The sequence below is a fragment of the Neodiprion pinetum genome, chromosome 3, assembly GCF_021155775.2.
Source record: "Neodiprion pinetum isolate iyNeoPine1 chromosome 3, iyNeoPine1.2, whole genome shotgun sequence".
In the NCBI taxonomy this organism is placed as follows: domain Eukaryota; kingdom Metazoa; phylum Arthropoda; class Insecta; order Hymenoptera; family Diprionidae; genus Neodiprion; species Neodiprion pinetum.
Genome location: NC_060234.1, coordinates 36,028,055 through 36,053,158, shown reverse-complemented (window position 1 = coordinate 36,053,158; position 25,104 = coordinate 36,028,055). Strand labels below are relative to the sequence as shown.

The 25,104-nt window shown below is 36.5% G+C and overlaps 5 protein-coding genes across 8 annotated transcripts; 2 read left to right on the top strand and 3 right to left on the bottom strand.

The window, feature by feature from the left end:
- The first annotated feature begins 192 nt into the window (after positions 1–192).
- Positions 193–2,385, top strand: Pop4 (ribonuclease P/MRP subunit POP4). 2 transcript variants are annotated; one of them, XM_046615109.2, is made up of 4 exons: positions 193–455; positions 696–835; positions 907–1,297; positions 1,592–2,385. In XM_046615109.2, the coding sequence occupies exons 1-4, from the start codon at positions 404–406 to the stop codon at positions 1,726–1,728; spliced, it is 720 nt and encodes a 239-aa protein (XP_046471065.1). In that variant the 5' UTR covers positions 193–403; the 3' UTR covers positions 1,729–2,385. The 2 variants fall into 2 exon arrangements, with proteins under 2 accessions (XP_046471065.1, XP_046471066.1); XM_046615110.2 differs by having other exon boundaries at positions 193–606.
- Chc (clathrin heavy chain) lies at positions 1,980–12,897 on the bottom strand. Its single transcript, XM_046615080.2, has 15 exons — positions 12,528–12,897; positions 11,380–11,587; positions 10,103–11,061; positions 9,558–9,992; positions 7,946–8,399; positions 7,519–7,838; positions 7,169–7,434; positions 6,853–7,087; positions 6,308–6,690; positions 5,933–6,230; positions 5,366–5,806; positions 4,724–5,286; positions 4,424–4,646; positions 4,201–4,276; positions 1,980–3,992 (listed from the first exon to the last, which is right to left on the bottom strand). Exons 1-15 carry the CDS (start codon positions 12,567–12,569, stop codon positions 3,859–3,861), a joined length of 5,037 nt encoding a protein of 1,678 aa, XP_046471036.1. The 5' UTR covers positions 12,570–12,897; the 3' UTR covers positions 1,980–3,858.
- A 991-nt stretch (positions 12,898–13,888) lies between these two features.
- Positions 13,889–15,422, bottom strand: RpLP2 (ribosomal protein LP2). Of its 2 annotated transcripts, none has more exons than XM_046615113.2 (4): positions 15,282–15,422; positions 14,645–14,817; positions 14,381–14,470; positions 13,889–14,126 (listed from the first exon to the last, which is right to left on the bottom strand). In XM_046615113.2, exons 2-4 carry the CDS (start codon positions 14,814–14,816, stop codon positions 14,053–14,055), a joined length of 336 nt encoding a protein of 111 aa, XP_046471069.1. In that variant the 5' UTR covers position 14,817; positions 15,282–15,422; the 3' UTR covers positions 13,889–14,052. The 2 variants fall into 2 exon arrangements, with proteins under 2 accessions (XP_046471069.1, XP_046471071.1); XM_046615115.2 differs by having other exon boundaries at positions 15,278–15,411.
- A 116-nt stretch (positions 15,423–15,538) lies between these two features.
- Positions 15,539–25,090, top strand: LOC124213625 (rabankyrin-5). 2 transcript variants are annotated; one of them, XM_046615086.2, is made up of 13 exons: positions 15,539–15,965; positions 16,038–16,227; positions 16,499–16,608; positions 17,113–17,372; positions 17,928–18,077; positions 21,501–21,904; positions 22,015–22,728; positions 22,801–23,073; positions 23,181–23,619; positions 23,736–23,933; positions 24,030–24,270; positions 24,425–24,680; positions 24,810–25,090. In XM_046615086.2, the coding sequence occupies exons 1-13, from the start codon at positions 15,962–15,964 to the stop codon at positions 24,937–24,939; spliced, it is 3,369 nt and encodes a 1,122-aa protein (XP_046471042.1). In that variant the 5' UTR covers positions 15,539–15,961; the 3' UTR covers positions 24,940–25,090. The 2 variants fall into 2 exon arrangements, with proteins under 2 accessions (XP_046471042.1, XP_046471043.1); XM_046615087.2 differs by lacking the exons at positions 15,539–15,965; positions 17,113–17,372 and having other exon boundaries at positions 16,087–16,227.
- Positions 18,071–20,476, bottom strand: LOC124213639 (uncharacterized). The gene is made up of 3 exons (XM_046615112.2): positions 19,382–20,476; positions 19,009–19,191; positions 18,071–18,674 (listed from the first exon to the last, which is right to left on the bottom strand). Exons 1-3 carry the CDS (start codon positions 19,416–19,418, stop codon positions 18,400–18,402), a joined length of 495 nt encoding a protein of 164 aa, XP_046471068.1. The 5' UTR covers positions 19,419–20,476; the 3' UTR covers positions 18,071–18,399.
- Positions 25,091–25,104: the final 14 nt, after the last annotated feature.

The following is a 25,104-nucleotide window of genomic DNA, read 5'->3' as shown; positions in this document are numbered from 1 at the left end:
TTATCTGTTACACAAAATAAAAACAAAGTAGAAAAATAAAATTCTCTACCCTAAATACATTTTTTGATAGAAATAGCTGCAGATTCCAAGAATATGAATATTTTTCGAAAAGAATTTTTAAGGCGACTCGATGTTTCAAATTTTCAAATCGAGATGAATCGAAAACGTAAACATGTGTCGCTGCATGTCAGATCGACCTAGGTATATGAAGCTAGCCTGTGAACTTCGAATTTCTTAAAAATTTTCACGAAATTCCTATGTTGCAGGCCAACTTTACTTTCCTGCCTTTCTTATAAATTGTCATAAACTACACCATGTTATAAACCATAAACGTCAATTACTCGTCAACTTACCATGTGCGTGCGATGTGCACGTGACAGCTGCATTTGATTCGTGATTGCTTATGCTAACTAGAACTCAAGTGGGACCTTATGATCTGTCATTTCTGTTCTTTGGTAGGCATTCGTGATTCAAGTTTTGATCACACATTATTTATTTCGATTTTATATCGTAGGAATTAGAGAGAGTTTATAGGGAGGGGAAACACGGTGAGTTTAGGTTAGATTGCAGCAAGAATCTTCGGAAAATTTATTGAAACCATGTCGGGTAAGATGCCTTTGTTGAACGTTTTAATTAGCTGCAATACAGAATTGTTCATATTCAGATTCAACTATCCGTAATTTGTATTCTTCCAGACAACGTGTGTCTTCAACTTCCAGTGTCAGTGGTTAACCGTGCAACAACATCGACGGATCGCAGTGAATATCTTTTAAATCTTTTAGAAAATATCTTACCACCCTCAGATACTAAATCAGTAAATGAAGAATTGAAAAAGGTAATAAGAATAAAAATTTTACTTCCTTTGTTCCATTCATCAGTCATCTTTTAACATTTTTCACTTTTCAGACATTCACTTTCAACAAATACAGAACAAAGCATGTTCGCCGTAAACCAAAGAAGGCAACATTTTTAACAGCCAGAAAAAGATCAGAACTTGGCTTAAATAAATTGGATAACAGGATTAACTTGAAATACGTTGATGCATTAGCATTGAACCAGCTGTGGCTAGAATACATGCGACAAATGCTTGGTGTTAACAATTTCACTGATTTACCGCAAGGACCAGTCGAACCAAATTGGGACAACATTGGTCAACAATTGCTAAAGGCTGACTTCCATGGAGCAAAAATTGTTGTCATTAGATCTAAATGCCCAAGTTTGGTAGGCATTCATGGCATTGTATTGCAAGACACTAAATGTACCTTCAGAGTTATTGGAGAGGATAGTATTATCCGAAGTAAGACAACTCTGAATTTTAGCATTGAAATCTAATTCTATTGGAAACAAAACTTCTGATTTTTATTGAATAATTTATCAAGATTTGTGCCTAAAGTTACCATGCATACAAAATTTGCACAAGCCTACAAAAAAATGTTAAGACATCCTCATTAGTTACATGCACTTAAGTATATTATTCGATGAGAACGAAAAGGGATAAGAAAAGATATGCGATTAGCAGTATACAATGAAAGATTTTAAAGTTGCTTTCTGTAAACCATCATGAAAATATTAACGCTTTTTTTTCTTGTAGCAATTCCAAAAGACACAGCTGTATTCAAGATATGTTTGGGCAATGTGAATTTACAATTGTTTGGCAGAGAGTTGTGTGTCAGACCTGCTGAGAGATCAGTGAAAAAATTTAAAAGTGCTCGTGTACCTGATTTATAACATAATTACGATTATGAAAATACAAATATTGCTAAAATTTTCTTGAGTACTTTTAATGACTTATCAAATATCACAAATGAGGCTTTCCCATAGTCAAGAGATACGTGCATAAAATTGTATCTTTAACAAGTACGTTGTGCATTTTAATTTTTAATTTTTTTATAATTTTTATAAAAAATGTTTAGTGACGAATATCATTTGTTACTGGTTAATTAATATGGGAATGTGTATGATAAGAAAATGAAAATATGTTCGTCAAACAGGCATTTGTTTATTTCTCACTGTGCATATCCACTTGACACAGTTGTTATATCTTACAGCAAAAACAATTGAATGCAATCCAGTTCTTCGATCATCCATTCTTGATAATTACCTTTTGTATCATTTATTCATTTTTTTTTTTCAATAATATTAATTCATATCATATTTTTGTCTACTACTTACATGTTACACTAAATACCAATATAATATATAATAATATAATTATATATTTATAATATATATGTATAATTACTAATAATCCTTGCTTTTTTGTTTGCTTTTTGCAATAATTAGTTATAATAGTATTTCAAAATATTCAAATAATCATGATATTATAATAACAATTTGCGATGCGGATTGGTTAAATCCTTATTCAAATAATAAATCACTAACCACTTCATTTCCAAAAATTTCATTCACGATCAATTTGATTTAGCTATGTTGAAAAGATAAGTGCAATGATGGAGTTTTGGGATTGTCGCGTACCTTTCGCACGCACCACCAGTTCCTAACGAATTCTTACAATTTATTTACCATAATTTAAAGGATCAGTAAACCAATTACACAGGCCTGAAGAATCAGAAACGCAACTAAGAATTCTACCCTAATCGATCCCTCACGAGAAATAATTAGTGTATTTGAGTTTAAAGCATCCCTCAACATGCAGTTAATGATTAATAACGATGCTCTTGTCATGTAATTTGGATTATGTTCATACACCCACCGAATCAGACTCGTGTTACGTGTTCACTGTCCCATTCAGTAATCAGGGGCAATCTACAATTATCACTGCGTTACGTTAAGGCGTATAACTTATTGAAACAATTTTTTTCCAAATAATCAACGTGTTAATCATGCCGTCAGTACACTTTTCAACGGATCAGTTAAACGTACACAGTATGCTGGCAAAAGATAGGTATTTTGCGACGTACCACTGTAAATATTTATTCAGCTACTATAGAACGGTAGCTCCCGAATTTAATTTAAATGACAAATCAGCCACTATTTCTATGAATCATCAATAAAATGTTAATTCAACATTTTTTTTACAGGTTAAATGATTGGTATTGAAGTGTGGTGGACAAATGCTATCGCAGTATTAACATCATTTAAAAATCAATTGATATTCTTGCTCCTGTCATCCATGCAATTCCGATTATTAAGGAAGACACTTTCCTTAAAAAATTTTAAGCCTATTGTATTCAGATCAACTGTTAGCACAGCGTAAACTGGAGCTTATTAAATAATTCGGAACGATTTTTAAATCGTGTCATTACTTCGGGCATATCATTTTTTTAATAGCCATGTAAAAAATTCTGCCATTAAACAACTGCGGATATGTCAAGGACATATAATTATAGCCCCCCTCAACGTTCTTGATTGCCCCGGTAAATTGTCAATTCGATACTATTGTTACTCAATTATGTAAAGCAGCCTAATGAACATACCATATACATATTATATACTTTATTTTTTCAATTATTCATAAATCCTCTAATTAATACTAATTTTTGTTGCGCCCACAAAATGCTTTTTTTTAGGAATAACTGTATTAATAATTATTTTTCATTTTTTTTTTTTTTTTTTTACATGAGACGTTTTTTGAGATTGAATAGTTGACAATTATTACAGCGGTAGATGATGTTTTATAGAATACATGTTTCTAGTTTTACTAGTTTATTAATTTTCTCCTTCATTGAATTCTTTTTTCCTTTACAACTACTAGCTTGACATTGCAAGATATTTGTCAGATAGCAGATTTCTGACGGTTGACTGTAACGTATCAATATTAATGGAACCTTGCTCTAGCTAAACCTTATAGAAAAGTAGGTATTGTTGATCATTGTGGAACGTGTTGTGAAATGTGTCTCACATACCGTAGCCCTGATAGGCTGCAGTAGGAGGTGCATAAACTCCTTGACCCGGAGGTGCATAAACACTTTGAGGTGCGTAACCTGGTGCCATCATTCCTGGTCCTGCTGTCAACATCAACTGTGGCTCAGCTGTAATTAAATTATAGCGTATTTTACAAATATTTTTGACACCTACCATTAATTTGAAAAACTTCCCGATACAAAATTACATTTCATTGATATCAATAAGAATCGTGTACAAGTATTAACAATTTTTTAGAAAAATGGAGCGTTTAAATACCAGAACACATGAACTTACCATTTCAAATCATTTAAATTAAATTAAATTAACACTTACGCATGATCATTGGTTTGTGCTCCTGTTGATCTGTTTCTTCCAAGCGCTGGCTTTCAGCCTCTTCGAGTTTATCAACCTAAACGAGGGATTACAAATGAAAATCACAAAACAAAAAAACAAAAAAAAAAAAAAAAAAAATGTGAGTGACGTACATAATAGTATTTGTTTAAACTGATGAGCTGTTTTTATAATTTTCAGGGAAATAGTTTCAATGCTACAATACCTTGGTGATGTACTCTCGGGCAACTTGAATTAGATAAGGCATTGCGAAGTGAAGGATTCTGTGCCTCCAGGCAAGTTCCAAAATTACATCGGGATGAAGCAAGTCGTAACAGTAGAAGAGGCAAGCTGCAAAACAATCTTTTGATCCTCTCTCTAAGAACCATTCTAGCAGTTCCTCAGCTACCTCTGCATTCCTAGACTCCGCAGCATACTCCATAGCATCTCTAAAATTTAGTGAAGCTTTCAAAATGTAGCAACTACAGAGTTAACAAAAATATTTCAAACTGAAGCAGCCTCTCACCGGAATAGCCTGTCTTTTTTGCAAAGTTCAACCGATTGTTTCCATCTGTTATTGCCTTTGTACAGGTACGCCGCAATCCTTCTAAACTCGATTAGCTCGTGTTTCTCAAGCTGCTGAGCGAGAGCAATGTTATCAAAGTTATCAAAAGCGTCTATTGACGTCCTCAAACCTTGATAATCTTCCTCGTCAATGAGAAGACCATTCAATGCTTCATTTATAGCTTTGTTGTTCAAAGATTGGACCGATCTAAGATAAGGCTTCACAAGTTGCAAATGTCCTGTACGAGTGAAGTAAGCAACCGCTCTTGTATGATCCATTCTTGGTGCAAGGACAAGTAGAACATCATTCAGCAATAGTGGCTTGTATTCTACGTAGAATTGGATCGCCTTGTAGTACAATTCCACATTAGCTACCTTGGTGATCACATCTTTGAAATGACCTTCGCGCCACGCTTCTGTTGGATGCTGCATCATTGCTAGTACCGCGTTATCAAATTCTTCATATTTGTCATACAAGAATACAAGCTCCGCCCATAAATGAGCTTGTTCCGCCGCGCGCAATACCTGTGTAATTGTTCGAACATGAATACTTATACTTATAAGTTGATATTTTTATTTCAAATTCTAATTTACAGTAAATTACCTTCGGTATGTTCACACGAGACCAGAAGAGGTCGAGATGCTCACGCATCCGTTGTGGCTTGTACTTGCTGTATAGAATAGCAAGTTCTGTGAACATTCCCATGTGAGCCCTCTCCAAACCTAACGCAGCCTCCAATAGATTGATGAGTTCTTCAAAGTGTCCGCGATCTTGATAATATTTGATCAAGTCCTCAAGCTCGTCGGCGTGAACAACTATGTGCAGACCACACATTTGGGCCAATCGAAATTCTCCGCTGTCCACACAAGCAAAACACACCTCTTTCCATGTGCGTGTAGAATTTGCTTTACGAGCGCTATCAACGGCTCCTTGAAACTCTTTCAAGTGAACGAGAGTAATCGCTAATCGAGCAAAGTTGGATACGTTGTTGTACAAAAGTTTTGCTGCGTCGTACATTTTGTCATCGAAACAACGATCACCGATCTGAAAAGATAAATATTTTTTCAGGTGTTCAGCAGTTTTGAAATGCAGTCAATTTTAGCAACACACTAGAAGCTTGCCAATGAGGTGAATAACTGAATCAACCTAGTGGGTTCAAACATGAATTACCTTTTGAATATCAGCGTGATTTGGACCAGAGATAAACTCTTCAAGATCAGCAAGGCGATTGGTGCGAGCATACGCGTAAATGAGTTCGCTTTCAACAAAGGACTCTCTCGCCTTCTTGCGAGCCATTTGCAAGTAGCGAACAAGATCTTCCCAGTGGGAAGTTCGATGAGCAGTCTCAACTACATCGACGTATGCTGATGGATCATCGGCTTTGATGAAACTGTCAATGGCCTCTTTCACTAGACCCTGTTGTAGCTGAGCTTTAGCCAGCTGTGACCACACTGCTGGTTCGTTGCATCTAAAGGTTGAATTGCATAGGTATTTTCAGTCAAGTGATTGACACAGTCAACAATTCGAATATTTAGGCAATCTTACCTTTCGGCAAATTCATAAGCCCTATCCAAATTATTCACTTGTTCAATCAGCACTTGAATAGCTGAAGTATTGACATCGAATTTCCGGAAAATGGCGAAAGCTTCTTCGAATAATTTGTTGCTGATAGCAATGTTGGCTATATCGGGTGCATCATAGTTGTCCAGACGATTTATGTACTCCATAACGCGTGTGCGATCTGCTTTTATTGCTGTCAAAATCAGCAGATTTTGTAGATTACGATGATCGCTAAAGACACTGCTGTCAAGTACAATTTTTTCAAGCAATTCAATCAATTCATTTGGCAAGTCAGCTGTCATGAAGGCCTTTACAGTTACAGAAATGTCTTCTGGATCTTGGGTCTCTGACAGTGCAGTTTGAACCACCTGTAATTGTTGAAGTATATGAAAAATTAAGGTTTGCATATTCTTATATTTCTGTCACGAGAAGCACAAAAAATTGATTTAAAAGTCAGGAAAACTTGGTGGACCAAAATTATACTTGTAAATCAGCTGTATTAAAACCTTTTGCAACTCTCCCCTACTGACCTGATCAATAAGTGGTCTCTTGTAGGGATTACTTTCCAAGAGAACCTCGGCCCAGAGATCAGGGTCTCGTCGTCTGACCAAATATCTGGCTTCACTTTTGAAAAGACTATTTTCATTGCATACGCTGATTAATTCTCGATCGCATTGACCACGTTCATACGCTACACATGCTAAATGAGGATCACGTTTCTCGCAATATTTACCGACAACACGGCTATCGTAGAACTGATTTTCCCTGTAACATAGAAGAGATGAAAAATGAGAATAGAACTTAGAAAAGTCAAAACTACACGGTTTATTTGATACAATTACATACTTGAGGAATCTCTCAGGATTATTGTTACTATCGATATAAATTTTAGCTAAAGCATTATGGGTGGCAGGCTCCACACAGCCTTCGTGAACACGAGATTCCAACCAAGGCAACAAGAGCTTGAGTCGATTACGTTTTTCAACCTCCTCAACCAGTTCGTCTGTAGAGAACTGACCCCGGACGACAAGAATGAGGTTTTTTATTATATCTTCTGAACAGTCGACATCCAACAATCCACCAATTACAACAGGTAATCTCGATGGGTTGACCTATAAAAAAATTAACAAAATCATAAGTTTCAAGACTTTTTATTCAGCATTGATATACAATTCCAATTAGAATTCGATGTTTACCTTTTGAACATATATCTCGATGTATTTTTGTAGATTGTTTCTGTACAGGTACAAAACAAGATCGTGCACAAAGTCGAATCGATCGCAAACAATGATAAGAGGCAATTGATCAGACAATTTTGCTTCCTTCAAAAAATTCTTGACTCTTTCCGCATTGTAGCAATTGCTCTCACGACATATTCTCTCAACTTCCTTGATCTGTCCTGTTTTACAGGCAGCTTGGATATATTTGAAATGAACTTCCTGATCTTGACTGAAGTTCACAATCGATCCAAGGAAATAGAACAATCCTTCGTAAGATTTAAAGCTCTCGAACAAATCTGTCATATAAATACAGAAGAAAGATAAGTTGTTGCACATAACAGAAGGTGTAAAAATTTTAATAAGCGTTTGACTAAAATTAAATGAATGGTTAATGAATATTTACCAATCAAAGCCTTGGTGGTCAGTTGCTCATGGTACTTTGTTGCTATCTGTACACAGATCTGCAAGTTTTGTCTCATGTTTGCAGTTAGCATAGCTTTCAAGCATTCCAAGGAGTCTTCTACAGATAGAGTACCGAAGAATCCAACTAGCCAATCAGGCGACAGCATCTGCGTATGGACTACAGCTCGCTTAATGTCATATAAGTCTGTGTAATGCTCCAGAGCTCGTTGTAGAAGACCTGCTTTCTCACATAACTGGGCAACATGGGCACGATCATAGTGCGTAAACATTTGATTCCCAAGTATGGCATCCGCCACTTGGGGAGCAGACATCAAATTCATTTCCAATAAGCGAGTTTGTAATGCACCTTCACTAGCTCGATTATTCTTCAATGCATCTAACAAAAATGCTGTACACTGTTGCACCATGTTCTGTTCCATGAATATGTCTACAATCTGGAAAATGTTATTTTCAGAAATTCATTGATTAACTAGAATTGGAATGTAAAACTTTTTCGAAATGGTAACTGACGCTATTTCTTTATGGAAATATAATGAGTATTAAAACTCGACTATAATTTGCTATAAACGATATTTACAATTTTATCAACCTAGTTCAGTAAATTGTCATGTCAAATAATCAGTCTATATGTAAAAAAACAATAACATTTTTAAACAGAAGAATCGGAAACTAATTTGAGAGAGCTTCTCTTTAATGCAAGTTATTTTGTTTCGAGAATGCTGGTAACATTCCAAAGAAACAATTTATCGTGTCGGCCTGACTGAGACTACCAAATAGAAGATCTTTGATATATTGTAACCAAATCCAAACCACATGGGTTGATAAGTTCTTTTGAATGCTGTGACTCATATACTGTATAAACACAGAATGTAAGCTCAATACTTATCAGCTTCAATGTGTGAGTAGTACAGCTTTTTGTATTCCAGAAATTAATCCTCAGTTTTCAATAATGTTTCACAGTCAAGTTTATTGCTCATGTCAAACAAATTGCAGATAAAAATAGAGCATGTTATGGAAACACAGTTTCTTATCAGATGCAATTTTTTCTATCTATTGAATTATAACAGACACATTATTACTCATAATGTAGAACAAATTTTTCAACCTATTCATGACGACGCAACTTGAGTCATGGCTTGCTGCAATTTGTTACAATCTTCCCGCATAAAATTTTTTTCTGATTATCAAGGTTTTTTAATATAAAAAGTACTGTCAAAAATTTCGTAACTTCATCTCACAACATGCCATGGAAATATTCATTACATGTAGGAAATGTTTTTAAGAAATCGGGAAAGGATATTTTAAATCATATACTCGCATACTAGAAACAAATCAAATAATTTTGGAGTAATAATAAAAGTAGAGTTAAGCATATAAAAGCAATTAAAAAATAATTTATGAGTACAAAGGTTTAAAACTATATGAAATTTGAGTGATGAGTTTTGACTCGCTATCAGAATTAGTGAAAATTTGCGGGGCTTCTATATCAACTCAAAAATTTCAATACTGATCCTTCTGACTTCATCAAACTTCTGTCAAGCCTACAAGTCATATCAGCCAGCTTTGAAAATCAAATAAAGATGGAAACTCACCTGATTGATGTCAGCCAGAGGTTCGTCATCCTGAACCAACATTTGCGCAAAAGCAACACCTTGGTCAGGATTAATTCTCATCACATTTCGCAGCAAGAATACATAATCCGGAGTGTACGAAACCTTCTTGGCATACAGAACAATTTTTTGGAATTGCCCAGTCTCAGCAAAACATTGGATAACTTTGTTGGGTACGTTCGCCCGGAGGTAAACACTCAAGGCAAGAGTTGGATCAGCTTGTTTAACAAGATCCCCTAATTCTTCACTGCATTCCAATTTGTCTTCCTTCAACCATTTTTCAAGAAGTTGCTTGCGTCCTTGCACCAAGACAGGACGGCAGAGTTCCAATGACTCATACTTGTTTAGTTGACCTTGATCCAACAGTATACCAAAGTACTGAAGCAACGGAGATGTCTGCCCCTGCGTAGCTGGGACCTACATACACACAATTGTTCTCGTAAGTCTAAAAATTGTTGTGGCTCCTGAGAGTACGACCAGATTCATCACACAAAAAAATATTATAACATAAACAAAAACCGTCTTACCTGCTGGAAACGCTGAATGGTTGCCGGAGTCCTAAGGATACCTTTTGGAGCATTGGCAGCAACTTTGGCAGCCTCGGCATACTGGCCATTTTGGAAAAGCATGTTGAATTTTCTCACAAACAAGTCTTCCGCCCCAGACAAATTGTTTCTAACAGCCATTCTCAGAGCTAGTTCAGGATTCTGAAGAACTCCATTAATGTATGGAATTATGTTCTCTTCTTCGACGGAAACAGACAATACTTGCCCCTTACGATTGACTCCGATGATTCCCCCAGAAGCTTCATGGGGAGCGGTCACAAAAATTGTTTCTCCAGAGATACGGTTCATAAATATACAAGTTGCTGATTCTATGTCATACATATGGATGTAGCCGTATTTGGTGATTAAATATATCACGTCATATTTCGAGCTGACCTGCATTGCAACTGGAAAATCACCTCCAGCTTCGGGTGGAAAGAAAACGTCGACTGCTTTCTTGGGAAAAGGTTGATTCCCAGCTGGAGGTTGACCAACCTCTATAATATGCAACTTAGCACCTTGGACAGTCCTTACAGCAAAACAAAATAGATTGCTGGGTTCTGCATTGCCCTCCATTTTGAATTGCGCAAAGGAAGCAGCATGCCCTTCAATTGGTTGAGAACATTTGCGTTCTACGGAATACAACTGCATCGCGCCAACGACCCTGTTATGTTGCGCCGAAATTCCAATCAGCAATAACCAAGTTTGTTTTGGGTCAGTTCTGTAGTTTATGATCTGACATCCGTTCAATGATGAGTGACGATCGAATGTTTTATGAGGCTGAGAATCTCCTTCCATGGACCAATGATAGACAGCAGTTTCAGTGACTAGGGCCAGAGTATTCAAGGAAATCCACTTCCAAAATACAACATCTTCCGTCATGGTATGGGCTTTCATTTTTGATTTCATCTCAATGTTGAAGATTTGCAACGTCTTTTGGGCTGCGAAATAAAAGCAATGATCAACCAAGCTGCGAAGAAACAGTTTATCCATTTCAATTAAATTTACCAATAGATTTTTCATATCACTGTTATCACACATAGAAATGGAAGAGTTATTATAAAAAAGTAGCAATGAATGAAACAGTCAGCTATTTATTGTTTTAATCCGAATTGAGATAATTCTGAGGCAGATAAAATGGTGACGATTTCTTTGTTGGTCCACAGCAAAGGTTGAATAAGTGCGAGCTAATCAGTGTACTTGTAGAAGATAACAAAAGATACAATGATTAATAAAAGAAGAAAATTGATTTCATATACCTTTCAAAGCTATTACTTTACTCGCAGGATTCATAATTGCAGAATCGGCTGAAATTGGTCTCCTAATTGGATTGGCAGAGTCATTCATATCGATAATGACGACTTGCGATGTGTCCGCAACCTTTTCTCGTACACAAATAAATTTGTCCGACTCCATCGTAAGTGTATTGAAGCTGACATTGTTGGCATTGATTCCCACAGCAGTTAGCTGAAGAAAAAATACACTCAAGATTGCTTAATTTTATAAGGATTAGAACAGCAGCTTGTTTGAACAATGAAATTTTGATGACACCATTTTGTACCATGATTCCAATGTTCAGTGTATACACAGTACTTAAAATGGGAAAAAAAAAATGGGAAAAAAGTTGACAAACATGTTGTTTTTCTAGCGCTGTAAGTTTTGCCAAAGCAAGTGAATCAAAAATGATAGAATGAGTATGAGAAAATCATTGTTAGCAGTCGTGCGAAGTTCTTTTGTCATAGGTCGGAAATCTTGTTAGATATAATTCCAATCAGATATTTCTTGGTTGGTCTATGTACCTCAAAATAAACTAAAAATAAACTTCCTGAGACGTAATTTTAAATTAAGTTCACTGTAAGATCTCTATAGTGATAAAAGTACAGGTATAAAGAAATCTACTGACACAAAAATCAACATAGACTCGTATGTTCTGGTGTTAAGAGACGAAATTTTTTTCAAATATCTATGGAATGTGGGCGGAAGCGGGGGGCGTATTCGCAGACGTGGCCTCTAATACTATCAATGATCGGTTATCGGCTGAAAGAAAAAACCTTAAACGCATAATTGATCGATTTTTGCGTAAGGGTGGAGAGACAAATGTAGGGCAGAACAGAATGAGGGTAGGCTCGTTGTTCCGAGATGTGCGTACTTTTTGGAATTAACGATTTTAGTTGCCGCGGCGGGGAAGACACATCATATCTGTCAACGCAACGTCAATGGAAAAATTTTCACAACTTCTTGAACCGATCATTAAGAATCTGGTAATTTCAATTGAGCTTGATGAGACGAGGAATAAAATCGATAAACTGCAAGATTCGATAAAGTGAAGAATTATCTCTTCACAACAATGGAACGATAATGAAATTATCAAATCGACTTCAGGATAACGAAAAATCAGGTCACCTACCTGGAGATGCTCCTGAAACCTTATGGGCAGCAACTGCGTCATTCTGGCGGAAATTTACGGTCGTCCTACAATATTTTTCACCGCTATCTTGTCCCTGGTACGGATGTGCGGCCCTCGATATCACTTGTACACAAAATTTCACGTTTCTCGTGGGTTATTCACTCAATAATCAACTCATCCGCACGCATTGACTGACGCAAATGCCGTCACAGACCGCTGACACCCAACATGGCGAAGGACTTCCACCGGTGTGAAAAAGTAGTTCCTGAGATCGGTAATATTTCCAGCATTAACGACGCGCGACACAACTCGCTTAGACGTCGGCGACAATTCCCCTTAGCGCATAAATGAAACAAGGAGATTAAATTCCTCGCCGCATCCGTTTGTCGCACGGAAATGATGACTGATATTCAACGCGGAGTAATACATCGGCGTTACACGGCCCCTGTGATGCGCCGACTCCTACTTCTTGGCTTGTGAATGAAGCCGCGACGGCGCGCCGTGACTCGTTCACCCTACCCTCAGGAGCCTCGGTGATCTTATTGATATACCCCCGAAGATTTGGCATACTTTCAAATCTCAGCTCGTACAACATCCCTCATCGCCTCCGAAGCTCAATGAAACAATACAATTGTAAACAAAGCTAATCTACGACGCAACCTATCGATTCTCTCCCTTTCTTCCGTCCGGATGCACGCGATGGACCAAAGATTAGCACCTAGGTACTTTCGAAAATTGTCGGTGCATGGCCTAGCTCATTCCACGCACCTGACGCCGTGGAGTATTAATTGTTAATCTGTACCGCTGACATGTGGATGAAGAATTTATATTTTATTGAACAGTAAGATGAATGTAGAAACTCAAGACTACTGGAGAGTGCAAAGTACAGTGTATATACTGGCTGGTTGATTTAGAATTCCCTGAGAATTAAAAGGTTTCCAGAACACAAGACAAACTCTTTTCCTGAGTGGCAAAACTTGTACTACTGAAATGGGGGGACCTCTTCCGAATGGATATCTCCAAAAATGTAATAAACGGGGGACTGTATGGATGGAAACGGGATTGAATCGCCAACCAACCATTGATACCTGAACTGACTTAGTCAAACACAAACATAAGGTCCAAGTTCGCACCGCACACAAACTCCGTTACCAAGACAGAGTCGTGAAGTAAAACAATTCCCACACACAACGAACGAAATATTTTAAATGGAGCCGAAATAGTACTGACAAAAAAAATTTTTAAAAATTAAACAAAGAAAAATTCTCAACATCTCACTAGATCCTCCGAGTTTTTTTTTTGAAACTTCACAATCTCTGTGTGCTAAAAACATCATAAAACAGTTCACCATTGGCAGTAAATTACAACTTAAAATCATTTATTCTCCAGCAGGAGTCACATGTGTATAAAATATACAAATAATAGTAATATTTGTACTTCTGGATATATACTCTTTGACAGTACATATATTCGCCTCTGCTGCTGCAGAATAAATTCTTGTCCGTTTTCGTTGATGGTAGAGCTTCTAGTCGAAAAGACCGAATCCCATGTCATCGTCCTCAGACTCGGATTCCTCCTTCTTCTCGGCCTTCTTCTCTTCTGTAGGGACAATAAAGGAAATTTTTCAGAAATATTTCATTACACAGTAATCGATAAAGTTCTAAAATCTGTAAGTGATCAGTGGATATAAGTTACAGCACAACGACTCAGTCGAAAGATGGTATGGATTAACATCATGTTAGAGTTGACTGCAGCACAAGAATAATTTCAATTACAGGCACTGAATTGTGCCAATTATTTAGAAAAAAAAACTTGACTGGGCACACATTCCTTCTCTCACATAGCTCACTTACCTTTCTTTTCTTCAGAAGGTGCAGCTGCAGCTGCTGCAGCTGGCGCAGCAGCACCACCTCCGACAGGCATTGAAGACAGCTTTCCACGGCCTGTAAGAGTTCAAGTATTTATTATTGACCAGTGTATCAAATGATATTTATGAACATACAACTTGTGTTAAACATTATGTCAAAAATAATCTGTACTTTATAGTACAGGAATGACGTAGTTTTTTTGCAGATGGAAATAACCTTGAGACTTGTATATGCTGGATTAAAACATACCTTCGTTGATCAAATCCTCGATGGGCTTTCCCTTGAGTTCAGAAATGACCTTCTTCAGTTTTTCAGCATCAGCTTCAATTCCTACGGAGGACAAGATCTTTTCGATGTCACCTTGGGATGGCGATTCCTTGCCACCCAGGACAGCCAAAAGGTAAGCGGCCACGTAACGCATTCTGAAATTGTGATTCTTTTTTGTTACACAGAAAACGGTTATAGTTATGAATAAGTGTGTCAACCTAAGTGACGGTGGTAAAAGTAACAACTATCGTCGAATTTGTAAATACGTCAGTTTTTCAAGTAATCATCACAGCCACTCAGGCGAAAGATGGTGTTGGTGTGAAATCATCATGTTTGCAATTTCGACGTTGCTGTTCAATCATTTACGAGATATTGTAACCGACAAAGTCTAAACCGGGAAAGATTTTTTTTCACATTACGACAAAAGTCGCAGTTACTGGTTAGCCGCTATTTCAGCGTGTCAACACAACACACGGCAAGTCGTTAGGAATCCAGAAACATCTCGCTGAATGACGCGCATTTATCGACAAAAGGGCTGGTGTGGCACGGAGGAACGTTCGATTAATCAATTTTTTGCAATATTGTTCAATTAATAAATGCAACCAAATTACTCACTCACTTTTAAGTCTCTCACGACACGAAACGTGGGACACGCCAAAATATAACACGAGCACGTTTCACGACTGGAAACGAAATGGAAGGAAGTACCAAAGCAGATTGGCGACGTCATTGTGCCGGCTTGGTGACGGCAATATATCGTCACTTCCGGTAAATCCAGTTCTACGCCAATGAAGTTCAAACACATCCCTAAACATTTTTCAATATTTATTTCACATACTATCATGATTTGGCTCTAATCAGCGCAGAATAGCAAACGCTAGTTAATTGTAGTTACTCACTAATTGTAACGATTGTATTACTCCTCGTGTAATCAAACTTCATACTTCATAAAACAGCCTAGGGACTTTGGTATTATTACTTTGCCAACAACAATTTATAATCGGTGAATAGAGAGTGAAGATGTGTTTGATTGAAGGGGCGTAATTGCATCGAATTAAAATCCTAACAAGTCGTTTATAAATATCGTATGTAATTCAAGATCAGCCGACAAATGACAAGCGCTATGTCTATGACATTCTAGTATCGGAAAGGGTGTTGAACATTGCATAATGTTTTCTAGAATCTAGTCTTACTCTACTGTCAAAAAACTGCCATGTATGATTCGTTTTTTTTCTAAATCCAACGTCTCTTTAAAAACTTGTATAATTTTTATTGCCGCCAGTTATCACGTTCCACAACATGGGTAAGTTGGATGTTATCAAATTCATAATCGAATTATTTTAACAATGAGACGGGTTTTACAAATTTATTACAGGGGACTCTACAGAATCCCAGAAGTGGCAACAACATCTAGCGCTACTCCGGGAACAGTATGTCAAATTGAATGCTGCGCATCTCAAACTTCAACAAGACTACAAAAACGCTACAGCTAGCAGTCAAGAATCTTCATTTGTTAGCAGGCTTTTGGCAACTGTCGCATCGCTTTATGGGCAACAGCATTATAGGTAAAGATTCAACACTGATCGTAAAAATACAATTCCAAACATATGAATCGGATTTTATTATGTTTGAAGTAAACTTTGAAACAACTGGCATTGTAGTATCGTATAAGATGTACAAAAATTAGAAATTGTTTATTCCTACCATTTCAAAGTCATTGACAACATGTTCCTTAATCACGTAACAAAGTTTATTTGATGTGAAAATGAATAAGTCTCAAGAAGCTATTTGAATTTCCTAACCGTACCAATTTATCATATTTTATTTGCTTTTCAGTGATATCACAATAAATCTGCCAAATCAACAAATACCAGCTCACAAATTCGTATTGGCAGCACGCAGCGACTTTTGGAATGAATCAGCTTTGGGCACTACCTGCATTCTTGGTATGTATTTCAGTAATAACAGATAATACAGCACATGAGTACAAGAATTTTTCACCATTGTCCGCAGATATTTGTTACAAATGTTATCCATGATAAAAATCATACTTAAAAACTCCCAAAGCTTCACATTAAAATTACATTATTATTATATGTAATAAGCAGTGATTAAGACTGCATAATTATTTATCATTTCATAAATTACACATCCAATGCACAGTTAAATCTCGGCTTCCAAAAAGATAAGTTAATCACAATAACTATTCTACAACAGTGTATCCGATACATCTATCACTCCAGAAGTATAAGTGCATATCTTGTTGAAGGTCTGATAGATGTGCAGTCATAACATCACAGTTTGACCTAATGCAATCTCTGCCATGTGTATACAATAAATTTTTAGTTTTCTGCACATAAATGGAATATCCACTTTTATCTTTCAAATTCTAGTAAAGTATGTCGCATTTGTTTAGGTGGGTTTTGAAATGAATACACATATGTTTTCAGATTGGAGTAATTTAGATGAGGAAGTAGGAACCGTACTACTAAAATGGGTTTACACTGGTGTAACGGAAAAAAGAAATTTGACTCTGGAACTAATGAAAGCTGCGTCACAATTTCAGTTATTGGAATTGGTCGATCAGTGCGAAAAAAATTTAATTGGAATCGTCAGTCTTCGTGATTGTGTTCATTTGTATACAGCAGCTGAAGAGCTCGGAACGATAGCATTAAGAGATCATTGCAGCTCATTAATATCTGTACATTGGGTGAGTTTTTATAACAGATGAAGATCATATGCTATATCTGAAAATTAAAATCTGTGGTATTGAGGTATTCACTGAATTGAAAAATCTATATCCTTTAAAGGGGTGCATCTATATGCAGATATTTTAAAATTACTGGCAAACCTTGAGGAAATATTTTCATAGCACAGTCTCATCTCTATAGTTACTAGTTTTCCAAAGTGTAATCAAAAGGAGATCAAGATTTGTAAATCTGAACGTGATTTTCCTTGATTATTCAAAACAAATGTAAACTTCAATTGGATAAAGTATGTTGGATAAATTCTTGAAGAAATTTCGAATTTCTTGCAAATAATTGCTGCGTAATTACTCGTTTTGTTTGGCAAAGATATTTCATTAACGATGCACTTGGTACTTTGTAGAATCATTTTAGCGCATCATGTATCGTAAATTGCGACAGCTCACAAATCCTATGCTTTATTTTACACCTTAACACCCCAAAAAACTATAAAGATATCACTTACGATAGTTTTCGGAAGACGTGATTTTGTGTTTGCAAAAGTTACTTTTCAAATGCAGGATGATTTAACTGGAGAAGACTTCAAAGAGATGCCAGGAGCATTGCTGTATAAATTATTGAAGACTAAAAGCAAGTTTCCGCTGCATTCAGCTGTTCGATTGGTTCGAGAAGATGTTGTCTTTTTATTCTTAATGGAACACGATTCAGAGGTAAGAAGATATTTATTATATTTAAATAATCACTTTTATACAAGAGTTACAGATAAGTTTGCGCAGTGACTCATCATAATAGGAATAATGTAATAAACATTTTCTAAGAATTTGTACAATTCAAAATCTTTCATTACACATAAATATTTGACTTTTAGGTTGTATTCTGGTATTGTAAAAATAATTAGAATTTATTTATAGTTACTCCACATGAGAAATTATCCACACAACATTTTTCGAATAATATTCAAGTACCAGCACTGAATCTTAATAATGAATTTGTTTTCAGACTAGATTCTTCTTAGTTCATCTCTATTTTTTGTTAAACGTGAAAATTTTGCCAAATGCATAGCATTAATCCTGCTATGCGCAGAATGATATCAGAAGAGAAAATTTTACTATCAGACTCAGATCCATTGCATAAATGCAATCCACAGTAGCAGTATTTCCGAGGTATTTCAACCTTTTGAGTTTCACAGCCTTCGCTGTAAGCAGAGTTTACTATTTTTTCCTCACTGTCCCATTTTTTTTTATTCCGGTTATAATTATATGCAGCTAGTTTCTGTGGAGCGCAGTCCCTCTCAACGATTGTAACTTCTGAAAAACGTAAAATATTCGATTCTAACATTTTTAAACAATATTCATAAAAGAAATCCGATTACGTTTTATATTTTTATTCATATCTATCTCATGGTTCCTCTTTGTTTAAAAAAAAAAACATAAAATCTTGACTCAACACGGTTCGCTGCTAAAAGACTGTCGCATTTATGTCAATTATATTTAAAGAAATCATCATTATTTGAAAAGTTCATATATTATTTTTTCTGCAAAAGTATTACTCTACTGTGAGTCTTTTAAAAGTTACTCATCTCTTTTATATAAAATTTGTTGAAGTCTTTAGATAAATATGATTAACTCAAATCATAATTACCGTTTTGCCCAAGAACCGTGGTGCTTGTTATTTTCATACATAGAGTAGACTTTGGACATTCAACTTGAAACCGTTCACTCCAGTCAAATTCAGAGCACGGGTAAGGACCCGCTCGATTATATTCTCTTGTTGGAGTGCATTTGTAGCACAAGATGCCTTCCGAATTTATGATAATAATGAAATCTGAAAGTATAAAAAAAATTTTGTAGGTGTATAATTAATACCTGCACTACGACTTGATACAGTTTTGATAAAATGCAAGTATAATATTGTGAAATCGGCAGCTGATATCTTTCAAAAAAATTTCAGGGCAACGAGTTGATCATTTAAAGCCTGCCAGTAGCAAGGAAATAAGTATTTGATCTTGACGTACGTGAAAAAGTTAGCAGAACTTTCAGTATTTCCTGCATCTTATAGTTCTGACTCACGCTTGGGCAGAAGTACTTATCGTTATAATATCGTGCACAATTATTGATTTACACGTGAATAGAATTTATTTACACCATGTCCAACAATGATTTCATAAACACTTCAACTATTAGATTATTCAATTATTTTTCTATCAGCATATAAGTATATGTTAATCAAATATCACATTTTATTGAGAATCAAGACTCATTGTTAGTGTACAAATTTTTATCTTCTGCCGAACGCGGCACAGTTTGTACTGGTTGTGTACTGAAACGTTCACTTGTGTCACTGCTTGGTCATCCAGCTTCCTGTCTTTTTATCTCAGTTCTTTATTTTTCCCTCACTCCTATATGCAAACAAATTTTATCTATAACCATATAATTGATCGGTGAATGTCATTTAATTTTAAAGGTTTATTAAATCGTACAAACATGTGATATTTTTCCTATGAAAAGTGTCGTGTAAAAGTTTCCAATCAGTTTTCTTTAAATGCCACACGAAACGCGTGTAAATATTTACGAATAATTAACTAATATAGTATAAGCTTAACTGCAACTTTCCCTCTCTCCCTCTAGCTACTCTCTTTTTCATTATCTACGATTTATTATTTACAATTTTGTAGTCATCAAATTTAGGGTTACAAGGTCACTAGTTCAATTACGTCTCTATTTTCCTCTATATTTTTTTTCCTTCGATTTTGTGTTTTAGCCATACGTTTCAATCTGATGAGTCAGTCCCAGTGAGACTGCATTCCACTTAGTCAGCAATACGCGCAACCTGTTTTTAACGCTTGACGCGATATTGTCCGTTGGAAAACATGAAGGTTTTTCAAGCAGTCGCAGGCAGAACTAGAAATATTTGATATCTGGCACTTGGTGGTCGGAGGACTGCGATATCCGTGTCCCGTGCATCTTGCCCGCCACGTAATGCCAGTAATGCGTGGTAACGGCGCTTCGTCGTTGTTCGTTCGAGGCCGCGAACGGATGACCACCGACGGCGATAACCGACCACCGATGTCCGTTTTCCGTCGCCCGCACACACTCCAACGTTTTATCTATGCCTATAGCTGCCCCGAGACGACACGCTCGATGTCTTTCGGTGTGCGCGCCGATGATATTTAACGGGATTATGACGCATGCCAAGTCGAAATCCTTGTAGAGCCCACTGCTCGAGGGAATTTCCTTTCACGAAAATTGACGATAATTATACATAGATCCACGAACTATCGGACGATGGTATGCTAATTGTGGACGCGCGGGTATATTGTAAATGCGAAAACAATATTATAATTAAGAGACGCCTTAAAGACGTCCTTCATATTTTTTTTTCACTTCTACTGGAAAATTGTTAAAGTTGTCTTTACTTCAGAGTATCAAAAATCATTGTTACATTCAGTCGCATTTATTACGGATAATTTCAATTGAAATCGATTTCGTAATAAGCGCAAATTTCATCGATAATACCTTAGGATAATACACAGCATAATATAATACGCGTATGTAATGACATAATATCATAAACAAACGCCAAAAATACGATTTTTAGGGCAAAAGAGCGTTTGTTTATTTCCTTCATTCGCTTTAAAAATGATTGAAATAGAGAATTTGCAAATTCAATAGCAAAAAATCGTATATCAGGCGGATACGACTGCTTCCCATTAATTGGTATAATTCAATGATAAATCGGAAGATAATGGCTGAATATTGTAAGAACGATATTAAAAAAATTTATTTATTTTTTCAAGGACTAAAGTCGTATCAACCAGTGTGTTCGACCTTCTGCCATTAATTAATGGATTTGTACGTCAGCCAAAAATTAAAAATAAAAATAAATTCTCAGTGCTTATGACCTTACGCCATTAGACACGTGAATCATAAAAAAAAAAGTAATATACTTTTTTGAATATTACAATCCCGATAATACAGCTTTACAATTTATTATCTTGCTCTCTATAATTTTTTACATGGAACAGAGTGTGGAAAGTAATGTAAAGCATACTATCCGAGTTTCATTATTTTTATTATTATTTTTCGTAAAATTGTTAATACTGTAATAAGATAGAAAAATATTTTATGTCACAGCTTCCGGAAGCAGTGAATGCAGTCGATTCCAAGGGAGAAAGGGCATTGGAAGTAGCATTACGAGCTCGTCAACCATCTTTGGCACGAACCTTGGTTGAACATCGCGCGGATTTAGGAGCAAGAGATCCAAGTGGACTTACTCTGCTTCAGTCGGCGATCTTGAAGGGGGATTCATATTCAGCTGAATTTATTATAGAACAGCTTGAGATTAGTAACAATACTCAAAAGTTATGCGAACCTGTACGTATAATTCCGGGAGCAAAGCATGCGAAGGATTTAGAAAAATACGCTGGATGTACAGCACTGCATTTAACAGCTGGTCACAGAACACAAGACATGACCTCTGTTGCTATCAGACTGATTCAAGCTGGCATTAATCCTAATTTACATGATCACAGAGGATGGTACGATTTGATTTCATGTTATCTAGACTACATGTTCTTATTCACAACGAGATTGAAAAATTTGTATGTAACTATCAGCAGAACATAATTTATCTATTTTATTGTGACAGGACAGCATTACACAGCAGCATCGCAGAAGAGAATGAAGCTCTCTTTGACCTTCTGGTTAATACCCCAGGAATAAATTTCGATGTGTTAACGAATGAAGGCCATACAGCATTATCGTTCACACTTAACACAGAAAATCTCCTTAAATCATATGCCGAAAAACTTTTGAGCAAGGGAGCAATACCGAATCCGATTTACACAACAACTAAAGATACGCTTTTGCACATTTTAGCTCGAGAAGGAAAGGAGGATGCAGCACTATTTTTAATAGAATATCCTATAAAAAATTTGGCTGTTCAAAATTCTGAAGGGTACACAATATTACACGAAGCTTGTAGAGCTGGGCTAGAAAATCTTACCCGTGCATTAATAAAAAGAAACGTGCCAACAGATGTAATGACTCTGTTGCATGGGAATGCACCGATACATTTAGCGATTTCGAATCAACATCACGGCGTTTTGATGGCACTGTTGGAAGCTGAGCAATCGAATTCTCAATTAAATTTAAAAGATGGAGAGGGTGAGACACCTTTGAGTCTAGCAATCAAAGCACCATTGAAAAAAGGGAGAGAAATCGTGGCTGCACTTATCAAAGCTGGTGCAGATATCAACCAGGTTAATGAGAAAGGATTGACACTTTTGCATCAAGCTATTCTGAAGGAGGACTCTGCAACAGCAATATTTTTATTGGAAAATGGCGCTGATATGAACACCAAGTAAGTTCTAAAACCTTATCTTTGTGTGATATCGAAAAAGATTTTGGCTCTGAATTAAAGATTTAATTTCAGAACTCGGGATGGTGAGACGCCCCTTCAACTATGCGTCCATTGCCGATTGGGTGAAGTAGTTGAAGCCCTTTGCCGTAGAGGAGTTGATACCTCAATAGGATCCCCACTCTGGGATGCACTTGATTCCGAACAGGAAGACACGGCATCCGTTTTAGTAGCTCATGGAGCTGATACTGACTGTTGGGGTCCAGGACCAGAGGGATGTCTACAGACTCTGCTGCATAGGGCCATTGATGAAAACAAGGAAACTATTGCGCAATTCTTGATAAGAAGGTACATGGGTTAAAAATATGTACTCTCCCCTTATCTTGCAAATGGGAAGCTTGATGACAAATTTAATGATTTTAAAAATAAATATAGTTTATAAAATATGTTTACAGCGGCTGCGATTTGAACTCACCTCGACGTCCTGGCAAAGATGGAGGAGGGGAAGAGTCGAAGGATAATTGTTCACCATTGCATCTCTGCTGTCAATGGGGTCTTGAACAAGTTGTTCAAACTCTTGTTGAGCATGGTGCCAATGTGAATTCACGTGATGCAGATGATAAAACGCCAGTGCATGTGGCCATTCAGAACCACCATGCACAAATTATTTGCCTTCTGTTGTGCCATCCTCAAATAGATTTATCTCTGAGGGATAAACGGGGCTTGACCCCATTTGCAACAGCACTTACTGTCCGCAATCACAAAGCTGCCCAAGTCATTCTAGAAAGACTTCCTACGGCTGCAGAACAAGTTGATAATAAAGGGAGAAATTTCCTACACAAAGCCATACAGCAGAACGATTTAGAAAGTGTGCTGTTCCTTTTATCTATACAAGTAAGCTAATGTTTCATTTGATTTTTAATGGGGAGAAGAAAAACTTTTTGGACTTAAATTCTGAGATCCTGAAAATAATTTGGATTACATATGAATTCCCGCCTATAATTTTTCAGGTCGATGTGAACTCTCGAGTTCAGGACATGACACAAACTCCGCCCCTGCATCTAGCTGCTGAATCTGGAAATGAGATGTTGGTGCGTAGTTTGGTCTTGGCTGGTGCTCGGATTGATGACACTGATGCGCATAGAAATACAGCATTGCACGCAGCTGCACGTACCGGCCATGCACCAGTTATTTCAGCTTTATTACAGGTGAATATAATGTTTCAAATCACATACATTCCATGAAAGTACATCAATTGTTTCTTGGGAGCTAAAATAATTAAATAAATGTCTATTTTTTTACAGAATAATATTAACTTTGATGCCATAAATGCTGACGGAGACAATGCATTGCATGTTGCTGTAAGAGAGGGCCACGTTGCTGTGGTCAGATCTCTTTTAACGGAATGTTCTCTGGATGCTGAAACGATCAATTTGAAGGGAAGAAATCCTCTGCATGAGTTAGCTAGATACGGGCGTGACAATGCAGCCACTATTTGTGAGTTGTTTTTGGAATGCATGCCCAAGTATCCACTGAACAAACCCGGTAAGTTGTGACTAAGTATGTATGTACACTCGAATGTCAAACTACACTTCTAATATTTAAATATGATTATACAGACACATAAAATATCAACTGTCTTCTTACGTTCACGATCGATGCATATAATAAATGAATCAAAATTATGACCAAATTTTAGACCTGGATGGAAATACACCATTGCTAATAGCGTACATGAAAGGAAATGGAAATTTATGCCGGACTTTAGTAAAGGCTGGAGCGTGTATGGGCTCAATGAATAAGGAAGGGATCACGATATTCAATTACCAGGTTGCGACAAAGCAACTTTTGTACAGATTACTCGATTCACTAACTCAGGAGGCACCATGGGCTGAAAAAGATATGTGTTTGGAATGTGGCACCAAGTTCGGTCTTACAATGCGAAAACATCACTGGTAAGTTTTTTTTAAATTACGGCTTCATGTTTAATATAAACAAAGAATTTTACGCACTGATTTAAAAAGCATTCCTCCCTCAATAATAGTGCAACAATATTTGATTCCATACCCTTATTTATTTTTTAGTCGTCATTGTGGACGGATTTTGTGTAGCAAATGCTCTGGTCAGGATGTACCAATACTGAAATTTGGATTGAACAAACCAGTACGAGTTTGCGGTGTGTGTTTTGACGTACTGCAAGTTGGTACAGAATAATTCACTCTCATGCAGTCATATTTTAAAATAAACAGAAATTTGAAATATATCATTCCAAGGTAACAACGAGAGATTATTTACCACTAGTGGTATTTAAAATATAAGAATGTTAATTTGTTGTATCAATAAAATTATGTTAGTAATTTTTGTACTTTTGTGGAATAA

What these genes read in the sequence shown, in the direction of transcription:
- Pop4 (XM_046615109.2), top strand. Translation starts at nt 404, where the DNA reads ATGCTAACTAGAACTCAAGTGGGACCTTATGATCTGTCATTTCTGTTC. An exon ending in TCTGTCATTTCTGTTCTTTG is followed by an intron (nt 456 to 695) that starts GTAGGCATTCGT and finishes GTATTCTTCCAG; the next exon opens with ACAACGTGTGTCTTCAACTT. An exon ending in AGAGGATAGTATTATCCGAA is followed by an intron (nt 1,298 to 1,591) that starts GTAAGACAACTC and finishes TTTTTCTTGTAG; the next exon opens with CAATTCCAAAAGACACAGCT.
- Chc (XM_046615080.2), bottom strand. Translation starts at nt 12,569, where the DNA reads ATGACGCAGTTGCTGCCCATAAGGTTTCAGGAGCATCTCCAG. An exon ending in CCATTCAGCGTTTCCAGCAG is followed by an intron (nt 9,993 to 10,102) that starts GTAAGACGGTTT and finishes GTGTGTATGTAG; the next exon opens with GTCCCAGCTACGCAGGGGCA. An exon ending in AGAGACCACTTATTGATCAG is followed by an intron (nt 6,691 to 6,852) that starts GTCAGTAGGGGA and finishes CAACAATTACAG; the next exon opens with GTGGTTCAAACTGCACTGTC.
- RpLP2 (XM_046615113.2), bottom strand. Translation starts at nt 14,816, where the DNA reads ATGCGTTACGTGGCCGCTTACCTTTTGGCTGTCCTGGGTGGCAAGGAA. An exon ending in CGAGGATTTGATCAACGAAG is followed by an intron (nt 14,471 to 14,644) that starts GTATGTTTTAAT and finishes GAACTCTTACAG; the next exon opens with GCCGTGGAAAGCTGTCTTCA. An exon ending in ACCTTCTGAAGAAAAGAAAG is followed by an intron (nt 14,127 to 14,380) that starts GTAAGTGAGCTA and finishes TTGTCCCTACAG; the next exon opens with AAGAGAAGAAGGCCGAGAAG.
- LOC124213625 (XM_046615086.2), top strand. An exon ending in CATTAATATCTGTACATTGG is followed by an intron (nt 17,373 to 17,927) that starts GTGAGTTTTTAT and finishes TTTCAAATGCAG; the next exon opens with GATGATTTAACTGGAGAAGA. An exon ending in GGCGCTGATATGAACACCAA is followed by an intron (nt 22,729 to 22,800) that starts GTAAGTTCTAAA and finishes ATTTAATTTCAG; the next exon opens with AACTCGGGATGGTGAGACGC.
- LOC124213639 (XM_046615112.2), bottom strand. Translation starts at nt 19,418, where the DNA reads ATGCAGGAAATACTGAAAGTTCTGCTAACTTTTTCAC. An exon ending in AGTTCTGCTAACTTTTTCAC is followed by an intron (nt 19,192 to 19,381) that starts GTACGTCAAGAT and finishes TTATACTTTCAG; the next exon opens with ATTTCATTATTATCATAAAT. An exon ending in CACGGTTCTTGGGCAAAACG is followed by an intron (nt 18,675 to 19,008) that starts GTAATTATGATT and finishes TACGTTTTTCAG; the next exon opens with AAGTTACAATCGTTGAGAGG.